The sequence below is a fragment of the Chlorocebus sabaeus genome, chromosome 6, assembly GCF_047675955.1.
Source record: "Chlorocebus sabaeus isolate Y175 chromosome 6, mChlSab1.0.hap1, whole genome shotgun sequence".
Classification (NCBI taxonomy): Eukaryota; Metazoa; Chordata; class Mammalia; order Primates; family Cercopithecidae; genus Chlorocebus; species Chlorocebus sabaeus.
In genome coordinates, this window is record NC_132909.1 from 40,546,054 (window position 1) to 40,566,563 (window position 20,510).

The 20,510-nt window shown below is 39.4% G+C and overlaps 1 protein-coding gene across 6 annotated transcripts in view; it reads right to left on the minus strand.

Moving 5' to 3' along the window:
* The window catches only part of LOC103234294 (uncharacterized), a 41,468-nt gene extending 25,441 nt beyond the window's left edge, over window positions 1-16,027 (minus strand). For 2 of the 6 annotated variants that reach the window (XM_073016706.1, XM_073016708.1), the window contains exons 1-2: window positions 15,904-16,018; window positions 14,603-14,698 (exon numbers count right to left, since the gene is read on the minus strand). In XM_073016706.1, coding sequence (XP_072872807.1) covers window positions 14,603-14,698; window positions 15,904-15,937 — 130 coding nt within the window. In that variant the 5' untranslated portion in view covers window positions 15,938-16,018. Of the gene's footprint in view, window positions 1-14,602; window positions 14,699-15,903 lie in introns of all 6 variants that reach the window. The other 4 variants (XM_073016710.1, XM_037995077.2, XM_073016707.1 and 1 more) reach the window with 4 other exon arrangements.
* Window positions 16,028-20,510: the final 4,483 nt, after the last annotated feature.

Here is a 20,510-nt window from a genome sequence, read left to right on the forward strand (position 1 = left end):
CCAGCTGTGATACTGGCGGTTAAGTGTACGGCTAGGGCAACTGGTTGCATAAATAGACTGATTGTTTCAATAATTACTAGTATAGGAATAAGGGGAGTGGGTGTGCCTTGTGGTAGGAAGTGGGCCAGAGAGCTTTTAGTTTTGAAGTGAAGGCCTATGATTACTGTCCCTGCTCATAGGGGAATTTCTATGGCTAGGTTTACAGATAGTTGGGTGGTGAGTGTAAATGAGTAGGGTAGAAGTCCGAGAAGATTGGTTATTGAGATAAAAATAATTAAAGATGTTAGTATTAGGGACCAGGTTTGTCCTTTGGTATTATCGGATATTATTATTTGTTTTAGGGTTAGTTGGACTAGGTTTTGTTGAATGGTAATTAGTCGATTATTAATAAGGTGTTTGGAGGTTGGAAAATAGTAGCGCAGGGAATAAAATGATGAGTACTGCAGCAGGTTGGCCTAGGATTGTTGGAGAGGTAAATGGGGCAAATAGATTTTTGTTCATTTCAATTGTCAGGGGTTATTGTAGGTTTGTGTATTGGGATTCTTTTGTAGGGGAGGTGGGTAGTAGTTTGTGTTTAGTAGTTTTAATTGTATAATAAGAAATAGTGTGGGGAGTATAGTTATGATGATAGTAAACCATACGGATGTATCTAGTTGAGGCATTTCACTGCAGAGAGGGTATTTCTCTCGATCTTTAACTTAAAAGGTTAATGCTAGGATAGCTGTACAGTGTATTATAAGAATATTTTGCAGAGAGTTACGGAGTGAGATGTGGGGGGGGGGGGTCTATAGGGTAAATACAGGCCCTATCTCAAAAATTTTTAGTGGAATCAATTCTGTGACAATGGGTATGAAGCTGTGGTTAGCACCGCAGATTTCTGAGCATTGTCCGTAGTATACACCTGGTCGTGTAGCTGTGAATGTGGTTTGATTCAGGTGTCCAGGAACTGCATCTGTTTTTAGGCCTAGAATAGGAATTGTTCATGAGTGTCGGACGTCTTGAGATGTAATTATTATTCGGACAGGGGCTTCAACTGGGAGAACTACTCGGTTGTCAACTTCTAGAAGTCGAAGGTCTCCTGGGTTTAAGAACAATGGGGGGAGTATATAAGAGTTAAAGTTTAATCCTCCGTAATCTGTGTATTCATAGGTTCAGTATCATTGGTGTCCAATTGATTTAATAGTAAAAGAGGGGTTGTTGATCTCGTCTGTTAGATACAGGATGTGCAGGGATGGAAGAGCAATTAAGATTAAAATGATTGCGGGTAAGATGGTTCAAATGGTTTCTATTTCTTGGGCGTCCGTGATATTGGTGTTGGTTAGTTTTGTTGTGAGAGCTGAAGACAGGGCATATAGGACTAGAAAGCTAATTAAGGATACAATTATAAAAGTGTGGTCATGAAAAGCAATTAATTCTTCTATGATAGGGGATATAGCATCTTGTAGGCCTAGTTGAACTGGGTGAGCCATATAAGATATATAGGGTTTAACCTATGATTTAGCTTTGACAAAGCTATGAAATAGTTTTTCTAATATCTTATTGAAAAAGTTGTGGAGGTCACAGGGCTGGCTTGAAACCAGTTTTAGGAGGTTCAATTCTTTCCTTTTTCGTTTAGTTTAATGTAGGTTGGTTCTTCAAATGTATGGTAGGGTGGAGGGCAACCATGCAGTCACTCTAGGTTGGTAGAGGGCTGTTCAATTAATGAGACTTTACATTTTGAGGCGAAGGCTTCTCAGGTTATGTAGATTATTAGTATTACTGCTACTAGGGAAATGAAGGAGTCTATGGATGAGATATTTCATCTGGTATAGGCATCGGGGTAGTCAGAGTAGCGTCGGGGTATTCCGGATAAGGCGAGGAAATGTTGTGGGAAGAAGGTTAAATTTATACCTACAAATATGATGGTGAAGTGGGCTTTGGCATAAGTTTGGTGTAGAGTATAGCCTGAAAATAAGGGGAATCAATGAATGAAGCCTCCTATGATAGCAAATACAGCTCCTATTGATAGTACATAGTGAAAGTGTGCAACAACATAGTACGTATCGTGTAGTATAATGTCTAATGATGAGTTTGCTAACACGATACCAGTTAAGCCCCCTACGGTAAATAGAAAAATAAAGCCTAGAACTCAAAGTATTGCGGGAGATCATTTGATATTGCCTCCATGAAGCATGGCAAGTCAGCTGAAGACTTTAATGCCAGTGGGAATTGCAATAATTATAGTGGCAGAAGTGAAGTAGGCTCGTGTGTCTACCTATTCCTACTGCAAATATATGATGGGATCATACAATAAAGCCTAAAAACCCGATTGACATTATAGCTCAAACTATACCTATGTAGCCAAATGGCTCTTTTTTTCTGGAGTAATATGTCACAATATGAGAGATTATCCCAAATCCAGGTAGAATGAGGATATAGACTTCGGGGTGTCCGAAAAATCAGAATAGATGTAGATACAAGATAGGATCCCCCCCTCCGGCAGGATCAAAGAAAGTGGTATTTAGATTACGGTCTGTTAGTAGTATAGTAATGCCGGCAGCTAGTACTGGTAGAGAGAGGAGTAAAAGGATGGCTGTGATTAACACTGACCAGATGAATCAGGGGGTTTGACATTGAGATATTGCAGGGGGTTTTATGTTGATAATAGTGGTAATGAAGTTTATAGCCCCTAGGATGGAGGAGATGCCTGCTAGGTGAAGTGAGAAGTTAGTTAGATCTACGGAAGCTCCTGGGTGGGAGAAATTTCCTGCTAAAGGAGGATAAACTCTTCAACCTGTCCCAGCACTGGCTTCTACTGCCGCAGATGCCAGTAATAGTAGAAAGGAAGGGGGGAGAAGTCAAAAACTCATATTGTTTAGGCGGGGGAAAGCCATGTCGGGGGCACCAATTATTAGTGGTACTAATCAGTTTCCAAAACCTCCGATTATGATGGGTATAACTATAAAGAAAATTATGATGAACGCATGGGCTGTAACGATAACATTGTAGATATGGTCGTTGCCTAATAGGCTGCCTGGTTGACCCAGTTCAGTTCAAACAAGAAGGCTTCGAGCTGTACCTATGATCCCAGCCCATGTGCCGAACAGTAGGTAAAGGGTTCCAATATCTTTGTGGTTTGTTGAGAACAGCCAACGGTAGGTGAACATAGGTGGGGGAGGGGGGGCAGAATGGCTGAGTAAGCATTAGGATGTAAACCTAAAGACAGAGATTAAAGTTCTCTTTTTACCAGCTCCGAGGTGATTTTCATGTTGAATTGCAAATTCAAGGGAGCAATTAATTTCTGCCGGGGCTTCTCCCGCCTTTTTTCCCTGCGGCGGGAGAAGTAGATTAAAGCCAGTAGTTAGGGTATTTAGCTGTTAATTAAATTTTATGGGTTTGAGTCCCATTAATCTACTAAGGGCTTAGCTTAATTAAAGTAATTGATTTGCATTCATTTGATGTGGAGTAGAATCTGCAGTCCTTATATATTTCAGAAATTAAGCGTAGTTTAACTTACTGAGGGCTTTGAAGGTCCTTGGTCTTACTTCACCTGAATTTCTAGAGGATGACTAGGGTTAGTGGAGAAATTGGTAAGAGGAGGGTGGTGAGGATAATGAGTGGGAGGATGAGGAGTATGGGTTTTATATTTTCGAATTGTCATTTTATTTTTGTATTGTTGGATGTAGGGAGTATTGTTATGGAGGTGGTATAAATTAGGCGTATGTAAAAGTATAAGTTGAGTAGGGTTATGGTAATTATAATGGAGGGGATGATGAAGTTATTGCTTTTTGTAAGTTCTTGAATGGTAATTCATTTGGGTAGGAAACAGGTTAGTGGGGGTAAGCCTCCCATGGATAGGAGGGTGGTTGATATTAATGGTATTAGTCAGGTTAGTTTGTTTCAAGTGCAGGATAGTATAAGAGTTGTGGTATTTGAGTTTAGGTTGAGAGTTAGGAATGCGGTAGTTGTCATAATAGTGTATATGGTTAGGTAATAGATTGTGATATTTGGGTTGTAGGTTAGTGTTATTATTTGGCCTGTGTGAGTAATTGAAGAATATGCCATGATTTTGTGTAGTTGTGTTTGGTTAAGGCCTCCTCAGCTGCCTATTATAATAGATAGAGAAGAGAGGGTCAGGAGAATATCTGTATTGGTTGAAGAATGTATTTGGTATATAATTGAGATGGGAGCTAGTTTTTGTCATGTGAGGAGGAGCAGGCCAGAAATTAAAGATGCCCCTTGGGTGACTTCTGGGATTCAAAAGTGGAAGGGGGCTATTCCTAATTTTATGGCTAGGGCTGTTGTTATGGCTAGAGATGAAAGTTGGTTGATGTTGTCTGTTGTGGTTCAGCATCTGGAGAGTAGGTTGTTGGAGATAATTGCTATTATGAGGATTATAGATGCGGTGGATTGTATTAGGAAATATTTAATAGCGGCTTCTGTAGAACGGGGGTTTGTTTTTTTGATTAGAATTGGGATGAAAGCTAGTATATTTATTTCTAGGCCTGCTCAGGCGAGGAATCAGTGTGTGCTTAGCGTTGTAATGAGAGTGCCTGTGATTATGGTGAGGTAGATAATAAGTTGGGCTAGTGGGTTAATTAGTACGGGAAGGGTATAACCAACATTTTCGGGGTATGGGCCCGATAGCTTATTTAGCTGACCTTACTTAGGATGGAGTGTGGTAGGCAGCACGGAGAAATTTGGGTTCTCAGGGGTAGGTTCGATACCTATAATCCTAGAAATAAGAGGATTAGGGCCTCTATCATTTACTCTATCGAAGTAACTCTTTTGTCAGACATATTTCTAGGTTTGCGGAGGAATACTGGAGATTGCAATAGGTGTTGAGATATATCATATGAGAAGAGCTAGTGTAAGTGGGAGGAAATTTTTTCATAGTAAGTGTATAAGTTGATCATGGCGGAATCGAGGATATGCTGTTCGGATTCATAAAAATAATGAGGTTAGAAGAAGTGTTTTGGTGGTAAAGCACGTTGTAAATAGTTCTGGGGAATGAATAAAGTATAATGTACCTAGGAAGATTGTGGTTATTAGGGCATTTATTACAATTATATTTATGTACTCAGCCATGAAGAACAGGGCGAATGGGCCTGCGGCATATTCAATGTTAAAGCCTGAGACTAGTTCCGATTCGCCTTCTATGCGGTTGAAAGGAGCTCGGTTTGTTTCAGCTAATGTGGAGGTGAATCATATTATGGCTAGGGGTCATGATGGTAGGAGGAGTCAGAGGTGCTCTTGTGTTGTGATAAGTATGTGAAGATTAAATGAGCCGCTTATTAGTAAGACTGATAAGAGAATAATAGCAAGAGTGACTTCATATGAGATTGTTTGGGTGACGGCTCGTAGGTGCTCCGATAAGTGCATAGTTTGAGTTTGATGCCCATCCTGATCATAAAATGGAGTAGACAGTTAGACTAGATGTGGCTAGAATAAAAGTCCTAGATTGAAGTTAATTAGTGGATGGGGTATGGGAAGGGGAGTTCACAGGAGAAGAGCAATGGAAAAGGCCAAGGCTGGTGCAGTAATGTAGAGAATGGTGGTAGATGTTGAAGGTTTTAAGGGTTCTTCGGTAATAGTTTTATGGCGTCAGCGAAAGGTTGTAGCAACCCGTAGGGGCCAATGGTGTTTGGTCCTTTGCGTAGTTGTATGTGGCCCAGTAATTTTCGTTCAATGAGTGTGAGGAATGCTATGGCGGCCATTACGGATATAATAAGGAGTAGGAGATTTGTTGTTGACGTGGTGTTAAGAAGAGGAGTTGAACCTCTGATTGTAAAGTTTTAAGTTTTATGCAATTGCCGGGCTCTGCCATCTTAACAAACCCTGTTTTTGGGTTGGGTTGGTGTTATTTTGTTAGATTGAGATTAGGTCATCTATGGAATGAGGGCACTTTATGAAGTGGGCCTTATTTCTCTTGTCCTTTCGTACAGGCAGAAATATAGAATAGATAGAAACCGACCTGGATTGCTCCGGTCTGAACTCAGATCACATAGGACTTTAATCATTGAACAAACGAACGCTTGATAGCTGCTGCACCATTAGGATGTCCTGATCCAACATCGAGGTCGTAAACCCTATTGTCAATATGGACTCTGGAATAGGATTGCACTGTTATCCCTAGGGTAACTTGTTCCGTTGGTCAAGTCATTGGGTCAATTACAGGTGCTGGTTCGCTTTGGCTTGTGTAGTCTTAGCGTAGGCTGTTCGGAGGTTTAGTTATGCTCCGAGGTCACCCCAACCAAAATTTTTAATGCAGGTGTGGTGGTGTAAGGGTCCGTGGATTTGTATAATTTTGATTGCATTAATAAATTAAAGCTCCATAGGGTCTTCTCGTCTTATTGTTTCATGTCTGCCTCTTCATGGACAGGTCAATTTCACTGGTTGAAAGTAAGAGACAGTTGAACCCTCGTGATGCCATTCATGTGAGTCCCCATTTAAGGAACAAGTGATTATGCTACCTTTGCACGGTCAGGGTACCACGGCCGTTGAATATGTGTCACCAGGCAGGCAGTGCCTCTAATACTGGTAATGCTAGAGGTGATGTTTTTGGTAAACAGGCAGGGTTAAGTTTGCTGAGTTCCTTTTACTTTTTTTAACCTTTCCTTAAAGCATGCCTGTGTCGGGTTAACAGTGTGAGTAATACTGACTTGTTTCTGTTTGTTAGTGTTAGGCTGTTAAGTATCAGTGAAGTTTTTCAGTCTGATTTAGGCTTATGCGGCGGAGAAAATGTTCATGTTACTTACATTAGCATTGTTGCTTCTATGAAATGATAGATTAATCCAATGTGGAATAAGGAGTTTAGTGGTGTGTTTGGAATTTTTATATAATTGATGTTGAGCTTGAACGCTTTCTTAATTGATGGCTGCTTTTGGGCCAACTATGGAGGTCAGATTTTTTACTCTCTATACAAGGTTTTTTCCTGATGTCTGAAGAGCTGTCCCTCTTTAGACTAACAATTAAGTTACAGGGGGATTGGGTAGTTCTGCAGGTAAAGTTAAGGTTGAACTAAAATTCTATCTTGGATAACCAGCTATCACCAGGCTCGGTAGGCTTGTCACCTCTATCCATAAATCTTCCCACTATTTTGCTACATAGATGGGTGTGCTCTTTCAGCTGTTTTTGGGTAGCTCATCTGGTTTCAGGGAATCTGGCTTTAGTTCTCTTTGCGAGATTGTTTCTAGCTGATTCATTATGCAAAAGGTACAGGGGTGAAACTTTGCTATTTTGTGCTTGTTTGATGTTTTTTATTTCCCTTACGGTACTGTGTCTATAGCGCCAGGATAGAATTTCTATCGCCTATACTTTTGAGTTGGTAAATGGTTTGGTGTATGTTAGTTTGGTATTAGTTTTAGATTGGTTTAGGGCTAGTATTAGCTCAAGGCAATCAAATGATATTGAGATCTTCTGGGTGTAAGCCGGATGCTTTAGTGTTAAGCTATGCTTTGATTTATCCAAGTGCACCTTCCAGTACACTTACCGTGTTACGACTTATCTCCTCTATATAAATGTTGGGGTGTTTAGTTAAGTTAGTCCTTAAATATACTTGAGGAGAGTGACGGGCGGTGTGTACGTGCTTTATGGCCTGGTTCAATCAAGCACTTTATTCTTAATTTACTGCTAAATCCTCCTTGGACTCTTAGGTTTCATAAGAGTTATCGTAGGGTTTTCTGGGGTAGAAAATGTAGCCCATTTTTTACCATCTCATGGGCTACACCTTGACCTAACGTTTTTGTGGGGACAGTTATGCTGACTTTGCGACCTTGTTAGGGTTTGCTGAAGATGGTGGTATACAGGCTAAGCAAGAGATGGTGGGGTGGATCGGGGTTTATTGATTACGGAACAGGCTCCTCTAGGGGGATGTGAAGCACCGCCAAGTTCTTTGAGTTTTAAGCTGTTGCTTGTAGTATTCTGGCAAGTAGTTTTGTTGTTCTAACTATTGAAGTTTAGGGCTAAGCATAGTGGGGTCTCTAATCCCAGTTTGAGTCTTAGCTATTGTGTGTTCAGAAATTTTAAAGCCACTTTCGTAGTTTATTTTACATCAGCTAAGGTTTTACAATTTAGATGGAGTTTAGCTTTATTTGACTAGATCTAAAACACCCTTTACGCTGGTTTTTATTAGCGTGGGTTAATCGTATGGCCGCGGTGGCTGGCACGAAATTGACCAACCCTAGATTGTAGCATAGCTTAAACTTTCATTTACTGCTAAAGGTTTGTCACTGCTGTCTCCCGTGGGGGTGTGGCTGAGCAAAGTGTCTTGAGCTGCATTGTGCGTGCTTGATACTTACTCCATATGATCGTAGTGATTTATCGGGTGTCTTCACTGGGGCGGGGATGCTTGCATGTGTAATCTTGCTAAGAACTAATAGAAAGGCCAGGACCAAACCTATTTGCTCATGGGGTGTGCAAGTCCGTCTAGACATTTTCAGTGTCTTGCTTTAGGTGAATTAAGCTACATAAGCACGGAGAGAAGTATAGTTGTGAGGTGCTGTCTTTCGGGTTGTGACAATGAGGGCCCATATTTAGTAGTGAACAAGTGCATGAGAGCAAGGAAGTAGGAAAGAGAAGGAGTGGGATGAAGTTAAGAGGGGTAAAGTGAAGTAATTTTGTGTTAGTTGAGGAAATGGCAGTTGAAGTTGTGCACACCTAAAAGATGAAAACGCGATCTCTGGCTAGGTGTGTGAAAGCTTTTGTTTTTGGGGTTTGGCAAGAGTGAATTTTTGGACAAGAAGTCAGAGATGGGGGTGGGGGGGTTTGTTGATAGTTTCCTGCGTTATTTGCAGTGTGACTGAAAATGGATTACATGGTAATTATTGGTATATCCTACAAGCATGAATTAAATAACACCTTGTAAAACTTATGTGGGGCTAGGATATTGAACGTAGGTGCGATTAATAATGGCATGGACTAGGAATCAAAGACAGGTTCTGCGGGACGTGTTGTGGTGGGACCAGCTTTCTGCGATGGGGTCGCGTGCAGACCAGAGATAAAAGATACCAAATGCATGGAGAGCTCCCGTGACTGGTTAATAGGGTGATAGACCCATGATCCATCGAGATGTCTTATTTAAGGGGAACGTGTGGGCGATCTCAGTTATATGGCCCTGAGGTAAAGAACCAGATGCCGGATACAGTTCATTATAGCTACCCCCACGATTTATGGGCCCAGAGCGAGGAGAGTAGCACTCTTGTGCGGGATATTGATTTCATGGAGGATGGTGAACAAGGGACACCTAAGTGAGGGGCGTATCCGTGGTGAGGAGGATTAATTTAACTTGGATGTTAAATTAAATCTCACCACTCCCATTCAGCATAGTATTAGAAGTTCTCATGAGGGCAATCAGGCAAGAAAAAGAAATAATGGGTATTCAAATAGGAAAAGAGGAAGCCAAATTCTCTCTGTTTGCAAATGACATGATTGTCTATTTAGAAAACCCCATTGTCTCTGCCCAAAATCTCTTTAAGCTGATAAGCAACTTCAGCAAACTCTCAGGATATAAAATCAATGTGCAAAAATCACAAGCATTCCTATACACCAATAATAGAGAGAGAGCCAAATCATGACTGAGCTCCCATTCACAATTGCTACAAAGAGAATAAAATACCTAGAAATACAACTACCAAAGGATGTGAAGGACCTCTTCAGGGACAACTACAAACCACTGCTCAAGAAAGTAAGAGAGGACACAAACAAATGGAAGAACATTCCATGCTCATGGATAGGAAGAACTGATATCGTGAAAATGGCCATACTGCCCCAAGTGATTTATAGATTCAATGCTATCCCCATCAAGCTACCATTAACTTTCTTCACAGATTTTGAAAAAACTAAATTTAATATGGAACCAGAAAAAAAGCTCATATAGCCAAGACAATCCTAAGCAAAAAGAACAAAGCTGGAGGCGTCATGCTACCTGACTTCAAACTATATTACAAGGCTACAGTAACCAAAACAGTATGGTACTGGTATCAAAACAGATATACAGATCAATGGAACAGAACAGAGGCCTCAGAAATAACATCACACATCTACAACCATCTGATCTTTGACAAACCTGAAAAAAACAAGCAATGGGGAAAGAATTCCCTATTTAATAAATCGTGTTGAAAAAACTGGCTAGCCATATTCAGAAACCTGAAACTGGACCCCTTCCTTATACCTTACAGAAAAATTAACTCAAGATAGATTACAGACTTAAATGTAACACCTCAAACCATAAAAACCCTAAAAGAAAACCTAGACAACGCCATTCAGGACACAGGCATGGGCAAAGACTTCATAACTAAAACACCAAAAGCAATGGCAACAAAAGCCAAATTGACCAATGGGACCTAATTAAACTAAAGAGCTTCTGCACAGCAAAAGAAACTATCAGAGTGAATAGGCAACCTACAGAATGGGAGAAAAATTTTCCAATATATCCATCTGACAAAGGGCTAATATCCAGGATCTATAAAGAACTTAAACAAATTTACAAGAAAAAAAAAAAAATCAAAAAGTGGGCAAAGGATATGAACAGATACTTCTCAAAAAAAGATATTTATGTGGCCAACAAACATATGAAAAAAAGCTCATCATCACGGGTCATTAGAGAAATGCAAATGAAAACCACAATGAGATACCATTTCATCCCAGTTAGAATGGTGATCATTAAAAAGTCAGGAAATAACAGATGCTCGAGAAGATGTGGAGAAGTAGGAATGCTTTTACACTGTTGGTTGGAGTGTAAATTAGTTCAGCGATTGTGGAAGACAATGTGGCAATTCCTCAAGGATCCAGAACTAGAAATACCATTTGACTCAGCAATTCTATTACTGGGTATATACCCAAAAAATTATAAATCATTCTACTATAAAGACACATGCACACACACGTTTATTGCAGCACTATTCACAATAGCAAAGATTTGGAACCCACTCAAATGCCCATTAGTAATAGACTGGATAAAGAAAATGTGGCACATACACACCACGCAACAGTGTGCAGCCATAAAAAAGGATGAGTTCATGTCCTTTGCAGAGACATGGATAAAGCTGGAAACCATCATTCTCAGCAAACTAACACAAGAACAGAAAACCAAACACAGCATGTTCTCACTCATAAGTGGGAGTTGAACAACGACAACACAGGGACACAGGAAGGGGAACATCACACACCAGGGCCTGTGGTGGGGTGGGAGGCTAGTGGATGAATAACATTAGGAGAAATACCTAATGTAGATAACAGGTTGATAGGTACAGCAAACCACCAGAGTACGTGCATACCTATGTAACAAACCTGTACGCTCTGCACATGTACCCCAGAATTTAAAGTATAATTTTAAAAAAATCAAAACAGAATATTAATAAGGAAACAGACTACTTAAAGGTGGTATAAAACAAATATTTCTGACAGAGGTATAGAGAGCACTCCTCAACATCAGGATACACACCCTTCTCAATAGCTCATACAACATATTTCTTGATAGACCACCTCTTAGGCCAAAAAAGAAGTCTTACCAAATTTTTTAAAACTGAAATTTTATGAATTATTTTCTATGACTAAACTCAAATGCAAGTATACAACAATAATAGACAGAAACTGGAAAAAAAAAAAAAATGTGAGGCATGGTGGCTCACGTCTGTTATCCCAGCACTTTGGGAGGCCGAGGCAGGTGGATCACGAGGTCAGGAGATCAAGACCATTCTGGCCAACATAGTGAAACCCTGTCTCTACTAAAATGTGAAAAACTAGCCAGGCTTGGTGGCACACATCTGTAGTCCCAGCTACTCAGGAGGCTGAGGCAAAGGAATCGCTTGAACCCAGGAGGCAGAGGTTGCAGTGAGCCGAGATCGTGCCACTGCACTCCAGCCTGGAGATAGAGCAAGACTCCGTCTCAAAAAAAAAAAAAAAACCATATATATATATATACACACACACATAGGAATTTAACAAAACACTCAAGCACGCTCTTATGTAAAGGTTGTAATAGTTAATATTATAAAGATGTTCATCCTGGTCAATCCTGGTCAATGTAATCTACAAATTTAATGAAATGTTTTTCAAATTTCTCATTGTATTTTTGAAGAAACAGAAACAGCAACCCCAAAAGTATATCGAACCCCAAAGGCAATAAAGTTCCCATCAATCTTAAAATAATAATAATAATAAAGGAATGTTGCAGGCATTAAAGTTCCTGATTTCAAAAGACATTACAAAGTTACAGAATTAAAACAATCTGGTATAAGGATGAAAATTAAACTAATGAAATAGAATGCAACCCATATATATATACTTTAACATGTATGGTCATATGAGGAGTCATTTACATAGCAATAATTATTACTGTAAGCTAACAGGTAAAGGCAATGCAAATTTCTATCACCAAATCATTCAGTAAATACAATTTGAAATACAAAAATACTGGAATATCACTCAGTTTTCAAAAAGCAGAAAACAGTCTACCAATTATAAAGATAAATCTTGATAACGTTATGCAAAATGAAATGTCAGCCACAAAAAGACAAAGATTGTAAGAGATAGACAGATATAAAGCATTTACACTCTTAGAAGCAGATAAAAAGAAAAAGATGCCCTATTTGCTTAACCCCCAACAGCAAGAAAGTTTGTCAGTCATCCATGACAAAAATGTCTTAATGAGAGAACCAGGCATCATGGTTAGTACCTGTAATGACAGCTACATGGTACAGTAAGGTTGGAGAATTGCTTCAGGCCAAAATATTACGACCAACCTGGGTTATGCAGTGAGACCCCATCTCGGAAATAAGTGCCTTTAAGAGAGCTTTGAGATCCAGGGAGGGAATTGTGAAACTTTGCTGAGCCCAAGATTGAGGAGCACCCTTTTCAGAAGGCAAGCTTTCATTTAGGTGGCAAACTACAGGACCCCTGCTCTTGACTACAGACCAGAAAATGTCCCACCCAACTCCATCCCACTGAGAATTTTGAACTGTAAGCATCCCAAACTTCTCCCAGCCACAGTCTGTGAGAGGTCTTGGTCTTCCAGAAGCCTGGAGAGATACCCATTTAGAGCCAAGCTGGCAGGCCTGCAGACCTTGGTCCCAATAACAGTTCCATGACTCAGTTCCAGCTTCCTAAGCCACAGTTCATCGCCAGTTCTGCCTATGTAGAAACCCACAGTGACCTCAGAAATCCTCTCTGGTACTCAGTACAAGCCATACTAATCCACATGCTAATAATATAAAGCCCACCATATGCAGACCTGACTGCAGAAACCTGCCCTAGCATCTATCCTACTGAGCAAAGTCCTGAAGGATATTTACTGTGTCCAAAAGTAAAATGGGAATTACAACTACCCAAGTCCTTTATGATAAGCTGACCCTAGTGCAGAGCCAGCAGCCTTGTGACCAAGCTACAACCCCGCTCTACTACAAACCCAGAGGGCATTCTGTCACCCTGGGGGCCCAAGAAAGGAAGATTTTTACCCTCTGAAACCAGTTTATCAAAACTTTGAGGTGTTTGCTCCTTCAAATTGAGACACCAACGCAAAAGTATATTGTGCCCATCGTCAAAGCTTCTATTTTAACACAGCACTTGATGTATGTGGAAGAAAAATTAGTCAAAAAATTTTTAAAGTCATTGAAATTGAAGACAAGTAAAACATTGCTGCTTGTAGATCATGCAATGTTCTCTATAAAAAAACCATAAACAGTACATTAAAACCTTTTAAAACTAATACACTCAGTAAATTAGCAAAATATAAAATTAACATACAAGTTATGATTCCATACACTTAAACTATCTGATAAAATAGAGGAAGAAAACAATCTTATTTAAAATAGCACTAAAATAATAAATATCTGAGGACAAATTTAATCGAGGAACTGAAAAACTTTTCAAGCGAAAGATTTATCAATGAAAAATAAGAGAACACAAATAAATTTAAATACATTTTCTCTATCGATTCAAAGAATAAACGCTAAAACACCATATTATCCAAAGTGATCTCTAGATTCAATAAACTTTCTATCAATATTCCAGTGGTTTTTTTTCATAGTAATGAAAAATACAATCATAAAATTTACATGAAACTACAAGAAACTGTGAATAGCCAAAGCGATCTTGAAGAAAAAGAAAAAAGCAGAAGGACATCATACTTTATAATTTCAAACTATATTTTAAGACTATAATAAAAACAGGATGAAATGTGTAGAAAAATGAACCAAAAAAACACCCAATAATACAGAAATCACTACTCTCACACATTTCAGAGATGATGGAAAAAGAGAACTTAAAAGATAGTCTAACGTGGAGTGTCTTAAAATTATGCAAACATCTGTGTGTCCACAAAAACAAAAACGAAAAAACTCAGATTGCACACTCTCTTGTATGCCATGAACAGTACTTTGGCTGTCACTGTAAACTTGAAGGAAGATTACTGAAGGGAAAGAAGAATTCTTAGATATTTTAAAAGCAAAAGAGAGAAGATGCCCCTGTGTGAGAGAAAATTTAAAAATAAAAATAAAAATAAAAATTAGGCTTTCCAGAAACTATTTCTTTTGGAACACTGCTTCCCATATCACTTTAAGGACTTGCTTTCTTCTTGACTTTGGACCTGTCATCCACGTTGTCTGTTGTATTCACTCTCACCTACCTGGGGGTTCTTCCGCCATCTCATGTCTCTTCATATTCCAGGGCTCTTTTCCTTGCTCCAGAAAAATGATCAGGTCTGGCTTAGGGACAGCAATACCTGTTTTATTAAAAATAAGTAACATGCCTCTTGCTCATATTCTCCAATTAACAACTTAATTATGTGCTCAGTAAAGAGGATTTAATACAATATTCTAATACATTTATCCCAAAATACTAAATTACAACAGAAATTTCTAAATATTTAGAAAATACTCTAATTTTGTGGGTTCTTACTTTTATCACCTGGTACTACTGAATTAAAAATTGGTGGTGGTAATTAGATTTTAAAGTGTGAGCAATAATATTTTATGCCAGTAAAATTTTGAAATTACCATTAATCTAAAGTGAAGGACAGAGAGGAGCTCAAGAATGTGGTAAGTTCAGGTCAAGATGAAACATCTTGAAATTTTTTTCTCTATGGAAAACTCCCTATGATTTTCTTGAAAACAGAAATCTGAAGCATAAATTACCAAAAAGAAATTATACAAAAGAGCAATGCTGGCCGGGTGCGGTGGCTCAAGCCTGTAATCTCAGCACTTTGGGAGGCCAAGACGGGCGGATCACGAGGTCAGGAGATCGAGACCATCCTGGCTAACCCGGTGAAACCCCATCTCTACTAAAAAAATACAAAAAATTAGCCAGGCGAGGTGGCGGTGCCTGTAGTCCCAGCTACTCGGGAGGCTGAGGCAGGAGAATGGTGTGAACCCGGGAGGCGGAGCTTGCAGTGAGCTGAGATCCGTCCACTGCACTCCAGGCTGGGCGACAGAGCCAGACTCCGTCTCAAAAAAAAAAAAAAAAAAAAAAAGGGGCAATGCTGTTGGGAGCCGAAAGCCTGAGGGCTGTGACCAACTCAGCATTCCACTGGACTTGAATGAATCAAATGGCAAATTGTTTATCATGAATGCAGAATGTGGGCAAACTTGCTTCTGCTCATGCCGCCAGAAGGTACACGGAGGACAGTCACTCCCTGGTGCCATGCTCCTTGAGGTTAACTACTGGAACATCTGGAGAGTACTGTTTAAAGAATACAGTCACTAAGTCAAGCAGCTGACCACAACCTCCCCCTTCTCCCTATCTCCTTTACTCAATAAATATGAAGAGCTATAGAAGTTCACGGCCCTTGTTCACTAGAAGCAAGGAGTCCCCTGGTGCCGTCTTTGTCTTTATTCCTGCATTCAACCTCCTTTGTTCAGGCCAATAAAGTCCGCAGCAAAATGAAACCTATAGCGCATACTAGGAATTGCGTATTAAAGTTATTCTCACCCAGGAAGACCAGGTTTCTGTAGTTCTCTAACATCACATTCCTATATAAATTCTGCTGTGCAGTGTCCAGGCATTGCCACTCCTCCAGAGAGAATTCTATGGCCACATCCCGAAATGTCAATGATCCCTGGAAAACACACACAAACACACTTATTTACCAAGTGGTCATGGGCATAATTTTTAATTTGACTCAACGTAAAATGGAGAGAGTAAACAGAGCTGGTTCTGACTTCTAAGAGTGACTGAAATAATTCAATAAAATAGTTTTCAACTAGAAATATTCTCTAATGTATTCTCTAACTCTGAGAAAACAAAGTGTTATAAGATCCATAACACCAGTGTATATATAGTATTTTTCTGGACAACAAAGTATAAAATTGAGGGCATAAACACTAACATGTACAATTTTGAGTGCTACATTTACATCATACAGAATTAATTGTGTGCCGGGCATGGTAGCTCATGCCTGTAATCCCAGCACTTTGGGAGGCAGAGGCGGGCAGATCACCTGAGGTCGGGAGTTTGAGACCATCTGACCAACATGGAGAAACTCCGTCCCTACTAAAAACACAAAATTAGCTGGGCATGGTGCTTTGTGCTTGTAATTCTAGCTACTTGGGAGGCTGAGGCAGGAAAATCACTTGAATCCAGGAGGCAGAGGTTGCGGTGAGCTGAGATCGCACCATTGCCCTCCAGCCTGGACAACAAGAGTGAAACTCTATCTCAAAAAAAAAAAAAAAAGAATTAATTGTGTGTATTTTTCAGATGGACATACTTTTGTATATTATTCAGATGGAATAGACATGTTGAGTTAGAAGCTATCACTCAAATTTTAATGTGTACAATAAGCTGGAGATCCTGTTAATGCAGATTTTTTTTTTTTTTCCAGAAGATCAGGGATAAAGTCTGAGTTGCTGAATTTTTAACAAGCTCATCAGTATGCCAATGTTTTTGGCCCAAAAAGACTATTTTGTCAAATATCCAGTAATTGAATGACCCTGTGTTTTTCTGGTTTGTAAATAAAGATGAGAGCCTTCATTTTCCAAAAACAGACAAATGCAAAGGAAACCTAAGAAAGGAGGGCAGCTGCCAGATTAAATGTGGTGGTTTGTTCACATCAGCTGCGTAAAGATACTTAACAATGAAGAGAAAAATAATTAATTCTATAGTAAAAAATGTATCAGAGAGCTTATCAACTAAGTGATTTATTAACATCAACTACACTAGAACAAACTTTTATAATGTCCTGATGCACCCAGAACGACACAGCATTGCTGCTGAGATACTGCCCCCTGAAAGGTAAATTATAGTGTGAATTTCACCATAAGGAAACATTAGTTTCATGGAAAGTTCAAGATACAGGTATTTCCCATGTTCTGTAACTTTTAATAGTGATTTTAAATAGCCTTTCTTTAGCACTGTAAAGAGCAGTTATCTCCTATCAAATTTTTTATAATTTTCTGGGTAATAAATACCATACTGCTTCAATGGGTATTTTCTTAATCCTGTACTGCATAGACATAATAAAGAACACAGATGAAACCTCAACATTACATGTTCTCTGTCTTCACTAAAAACCCCAGGTTTTCCCCAACAGGAATCTGGAGTATCTACACCTTCCCATGTTCAACAGCCACAAAGGGACATTTTTAATATTGCAGATTATAAATTCATAGTGAGATTTCTGCATGGCATATAAGAAGCCATAATGTAGAGAAGGCTCTGGTATATAGAAAAATATATTTTTCAGAGACTTTGATTATTGTAAGAATTTTTTAAAGTAGTTAAGACAAACTCATTAGGAAGGAAAAACACAAGTAGAGAAGTACAGGTTTGCAAGTACCAAACTTATGTTTCCTGGAGGAAGCAGAGTGGACACAGATCTTGATCTGAGACATATTTAGCTGAAAATTTAAAAAGGCCATTTTTTCCTCTTTCTCTTCCTTCTCTAGGATTATTTCTCAGATAAAATTCTCTGGGCAAATTATACCTGCATCTTGAGAACATGCCTTTAAAAGTGTCAGCACCACAGGTCTACCTGCTGTCACCACATCCACAGGCAGAAGAACCAAGACAGAGAAACTCCACCCATTTCTGTCCTTTATAGGAGAAGAGATTGAGAAACAATGAGTAGCTCCACAGAGATAAAAATACACTTTTATTTTGTCCTCAGGAGCCATCCCCTGACACAGGCACCAGCAATTTCCACTACAGTACTGGAAATATGGGCCACGTTGTCCTGTCCCTACCAAATCCAAACAGAACGGGTTCTTGAACCACCCTTTAATGCAAAGATGGAACTTAACTCTCATGAATGTATTTTGAATTCCTCATACTTGATTCTGACCTCACCTTAGAGTCACATGAACCACTTAATTAAAATAACATGGATGCTTCCACCAGAACAATAAACAGAATCCATGGACAGGGCACAAGTAAAGAGAGTTCTGCAAAATGGCCAGGTGACACTCATTAGAAGCCTGGGCTGATAACCCAGCACTCTTGTCACAACACAAATACTTCTGGTACAAATGAAGACAATCATTCTTCATTCTAAAGTATTATACTCTTTGCTGACTCTAAAGTTTACAGAGAAAACAGAAGGTAGCAATTTCTGAGTAAGTCTGCATTTGGAAAACAACATGTGCACATGTACTAATGCAATGTTTATTAAGCAGGTACTATGTGCTCAATAAGATGTTACAGAGCACTGTGATAGCACATTATGTGGTTTAATCCTAATAACACCCTGTGAGTCGATACTACGTGTTCAATAATTCCAAGGCTTTAAAGGACCCAGCATTTTTATTTCTATTTCTGTTGATCTGTCATTTTTTTCAAAAAATGCAAAGAATAAAAGGTAAATACAGACAGATGAAAGAGATACAGATGGAAAGAGTTTAATGCAATTTAGATAAATTTTTATTGTGTTTATACTTACTTTCTTGGGACTTGTGAATCAACTACTAGATCTGCAGGAACAGAAAACAAGTTGCTAAATAATGTTTCTGCAAGCACTGGTTTTAATAAAAAATTTGAAAAGTAAGATCCTATAATACATACTTTATATTTCCCATTTATCTGTTGGGTTGCAGAAAATGTTGAGCAGCAGCTCTAAAAAGGCAACAGGATTCATGACCCAAAACTCTGATCTCTTCTAATCAGTTCTGTGAGGCAAGATGCCAGGGTAGAGCCAAACATAAATAAGGACTCTAAAAAGGGTGAATATGAACAGGGCTGGGGCAGAGTGTACAGCCGATGTACAATTAAGTTATCTATGCCACTGGGGGGTATTGTCAGTTCATTTTTTTAAAGCTTACTTAAGTAAACCTAAGTCTGAGTTTGTATAATTTTAATCTTTTTTGCCACTGCCCTGCAAATTTTATATTATATGCTAATAAGCAATTTTTAAAAATCCCTTAAGGTTATCTAGAATAATTTTTTTAGAAGAAAAGTAAGTATTCTGGTCAGGTGCGGTGGCTCACGCCTAGAATCCCAGCACTTTGGGAGGCTGAGGTGGGTGGATCACAAGGTCAGGAAATCGAGACCATCCTGACTAACACGGTGAAACCTGTCTCTACTAAAAATACAAAAAAAAAAAAAAAAATTAGCTGGGCGTGGTGGCAGGCGCCTGTGGTCCCGGTGACTCAGAAAGCTGAGGCAGGCGAACAGCATGAACCCGGGAGGAGGAGCTTGCCGTGAGCCGAGATTGCGCCACTGGACTCCAGCCTGGGCGACAGAGCGAGACTCTGTCTCAAATAAAAAAAAAGTATTCTTAGCAGGCTAAAATAAATACAAATAATAATGATGACTCTTCTAAGTTCAGGTGTAGACATCAGAAGCCACAGTATAAAGAAAGTGGCCCAAATAAAGCCCCAATTTTTTGCACACGTCTATTTACTGTACCCACCATCTGATGTATATTTCAACCATATTTCCAGTTGCTAGTCTAGGCTAAAACTGCCAGGATGGTAGGAACCATGACTGCTTCATCTATTTTTCTTTTCTTCTTCTGTTTTTTGAGATGAAGTCTCACTTTGTTGCCCAGGCTGGAGTGCAAAGATGGGATCTCGGCTTACTGCAGCCTCCACTTCCCAGGTTCAAGAGATTCTCCTGCCTCAGCCTTGCAAGTAGCCAAGCCTACAGGCATGAGCCACCACACCCAGCTACTTTTGGTATTTTTAGTAGAGATAGGATTTCACCATGTTGGCCAGGCTGGTCTCAAACTCCTGATCTCAGATGATCCACCCATCTTGGCTTCCCAAAGTGCAGGGGTTACAGGTAGGAGCCACTGCACCTGGCCTGCTTCATCTATTTTTTTTAATGACTATATGAAATGGAAGCAATTAGTTTATCTGTTTGAGCCTCCAGACCTCCTGATTTTTTACCCAAGTACCAGGGAACTGGAAAAACTCTCATCTGGGTACCAATCAAAGATACTTCTTGTGTAAGAGGCAAAACAAACACAGAATGACTCATTTCTCTCACACTGGGACAGAAGCAGAATTAATCACTCTTGTCAGCCTGACACAATTCTGTTCTGGACATTCTCAAATATCTCAAAGATTCACAGGTGATTGTGAGAGGGTTCCCAGTGACCTGGGGCT